The 2,500-nt window shown below is 45.6% G+C and overlaps 1 protein-coding gene across 1 annotated transcript in view; it reads left to right on the top strand.

Moving 5' to 3' along the window:
* The window catches only part of LOC149095146 (uncharacterized), a 1,618-nt gene extending 173 nt beyond the window's left edge, over window positions 1-1,445 (top strand). Inside the window, exon 1 of the mRNA XM_089281956.1 lies at window positions 1-1,445. This exon is cut by the window's left edge and continues 173 nt beyond it. Within this exon, the coding sequence (XP_089138082.1) occupies window positions 1-1,313 (1,313 nt within the window). The 3' untranslated portion in view covers window positions 1,314-1,445.
* The last annotated feature ends 1,055 nt before the right edge of the window (window positions 1,446-2,500 follow it).

Genomic DNA, 2,500 nt, shown 5'->3' with positions numbered 1-2,500 from the left:
ACCTGGTTGGTGGTAATGTGCGTGAATCGTGGGCGGAGATCACACCTGAGGTAGATGTTCCAGTTCCAGATGTTCTTAGAAATTTGGCGAGTAATGGTTTGAGATTTAAAAGTGTGCCTTTTCAGAGTGCTAGAGATAGGTCTAGGCTCGTCAAGAATCGCTCGGTCTATTTTTCTGTGGATACAATTGTTACTAGTCAAGCTATCCTTGAGGCTTTTGACGCTGCCGGTGTTGACATTGACGAGATCACTAGCATCCAGAGGAAGGCTTCCAACAAAACCTGGATTGTTACATTCGACTCGCAGTTAGCGAAAGAGGCGGCGTTGGAGGTCGCGTGTGTCGAGATTGCTGGTTCGACCATTTTCCTGGGCGACTGTGAGAACCGTCTGGTTCTCGTTAAGTTGTATGAAGCGCCGGCTGAGCTGCCGGACACGGCTTTAATTGGCCGTTTGAATCACTATGGTCGCGTTTTGAGTTTCAGAAGGGATAAAATCGCGCAGTTTATCGACAACGGGGTGCGAACCGCTCGGATGTGTTTGTCTCGTCATATTCCCTCGACCATCAACCTGGCCGGCGAGTTCATCCGTGTGTGGTACCCGAGCCAGCCTAAAACGTGCCGTAATTGTGGTTCTGAAGACCACCTCGTCAAGGACTGTTCGTCCGTTCGTTGCTTTAATTGCGAGCGTCCTGGTCACCGCGTGGAGAACTGCGAGGAGCCGGCTAAATGTACCGTGTGCAAGGCCGATGACCATCAACTGGCCGATTGTCCGTTTGTCCTCTATAGCGCGAACGTGGACAGCGGCCCGAAAGAAGATACTGAGAAAACCGAAGACGAACGGCAGAAGGATAAGCAGAAATTTCGTGTCAAAATGGATCAGGCGGGCAACAAACGGCAAGAAACGAAACAACAACAGGCCCAAATGCAAATGGAGGGTGGGTCATCGCACGAGGCGCGGCATGAAGAAGACAAAGGTAGACAACGGAACAAAGGCAAAGAACAAAGGGATGAAGAGAAAAGAGGTGAAAGAGTCCGGGACTCAAGGGAGAAGACGGATCGTGACGATAAACATCGGCGTCATGAATCGCAGAAAAGTGACGACGAAAGGGATCGAAAAAGATATGAGTCAGGCAAAGAAGAAAGGAGAAGAGATCGAGAAGACCGAGACCATCATCGCGATCGCGAGTATTCGCGAAAGGACTACAGGCGCGATCGTTCTTCTCGCCGGGATTATTCGGATTATGACGACGACGATGAAGATAGCGGTTGGACTCGCGTTTCCTATAGACGTAGACGCCGGTACGATTACTTTTAATTTTCTTTCACAATCGATAAGCTCAAGATCATTTCTCTGAATGTACGAGGACTCGGGTCCTCTGATAAATCTGCAAAAATCATTTATGAGCTAGGTCTTTTAAATTGTGACATTGTGCTTTTGCAAGAAACGCATGTCTCGTGCAAAAAACAAGCTGAAAAATTTGAAAAACTTTGGAAGGGCAAGTGTTTTTGGTCCTTTGGGACGGGCAAATCTGCCGGTGTTGCCGTCCTTTTCTCTTTGAATTTTTCCGGCAAAATTATTCGTTTTTTAACCGATTCTGACGGCAGGGTTTTGAGCTTATTAATTGACGTTAATGGTTTTAGGCTTAATCTTGTTGATATCTATTCTCCTAATGTTATTTCTGATCGCAAAATTTTTTTCTCCTGTCTGCATGATTATTTTCTTTCCCAAGGCGATTTGGTAATCGGGGGAGATTTCAATTGTGTTGACAATGTTTTGGATAAATTGAATTGTTCTTTTGTTCCTTTGTTTGATCAAAAGCTTCTTTGTTCTTTGCGTGCCGATTTCTCACTCACTGACATTTGGCGTAAACATAATCCGCGCGGTGTTGTTTTTACTTGGTTTAATAGTGATTACACGCAAGCATCTAGAATTGATCGCTTTCTCGTTGCAAATAGCCTAGTCTCAAAGGCTACTTGCGACATTTTGCCGTGTGTTTTGTCGGATCACGATTTTGTTAAAATTGAATTTAGTGCTAGTTCCTCCAAGCGCGGTTCTGGCGTTTGGAGGTTTAATAATTCCTTGCTTTCTGACGTCGAATTTCGAAATGTTTTGTCCAAAGCGATTGCCGATTTTAAGCTTAAAATCCCTGATTTCGCTTCCTTGCGAAAGTGGTGGGATAGTTTAAAGGCTGAGATTCGTCGAATTAGTATTATGTATAGTACCCGTAAGCGTAGGGCTGTAAATGCTAGGAGAATTGCCCTTACTAAGCAGCTTGTTCGCGCCAAAAATGCCTTGCATTCGAATCATTCTAATGACTCGAGCGTAATTAGCGGTCTTGAAAGCCAGTTGTCTTCCCTGGTCTCAGGGGAGGCCGAGGGCGCTAAGGTTCGGTCTCGTGCGCAATGGTTTGAGGAGGGTGAGAAGCCGACCCGCTATTTTTTTCGCCTTGAAAAGAAACGTGCTGATGTCAATACTTTTGAATCTCTTTTCGATGTAAATGG

This window comes from Orbicella faveolata, unplaced genomic scaffold, assembly GCF_042242905.1.
Source record: "Orbicella faveolata isolate gen_17 unplaced genomic scaffold, um_ofav_v1 contig_6, whole genome shotgun sequence".
Lineage (NCBI taxonomy): Eukaryota > Metazoa > Cnidaria > Anthozoa > Scleractinia > Merulinidae > Orbicella > Orbicella faveolata.
The sequence above is the reverse complement of the archived record's forward strand: the minus strand, read 5'-3'. Positions and strand labels throughout refer to the sequence as shown.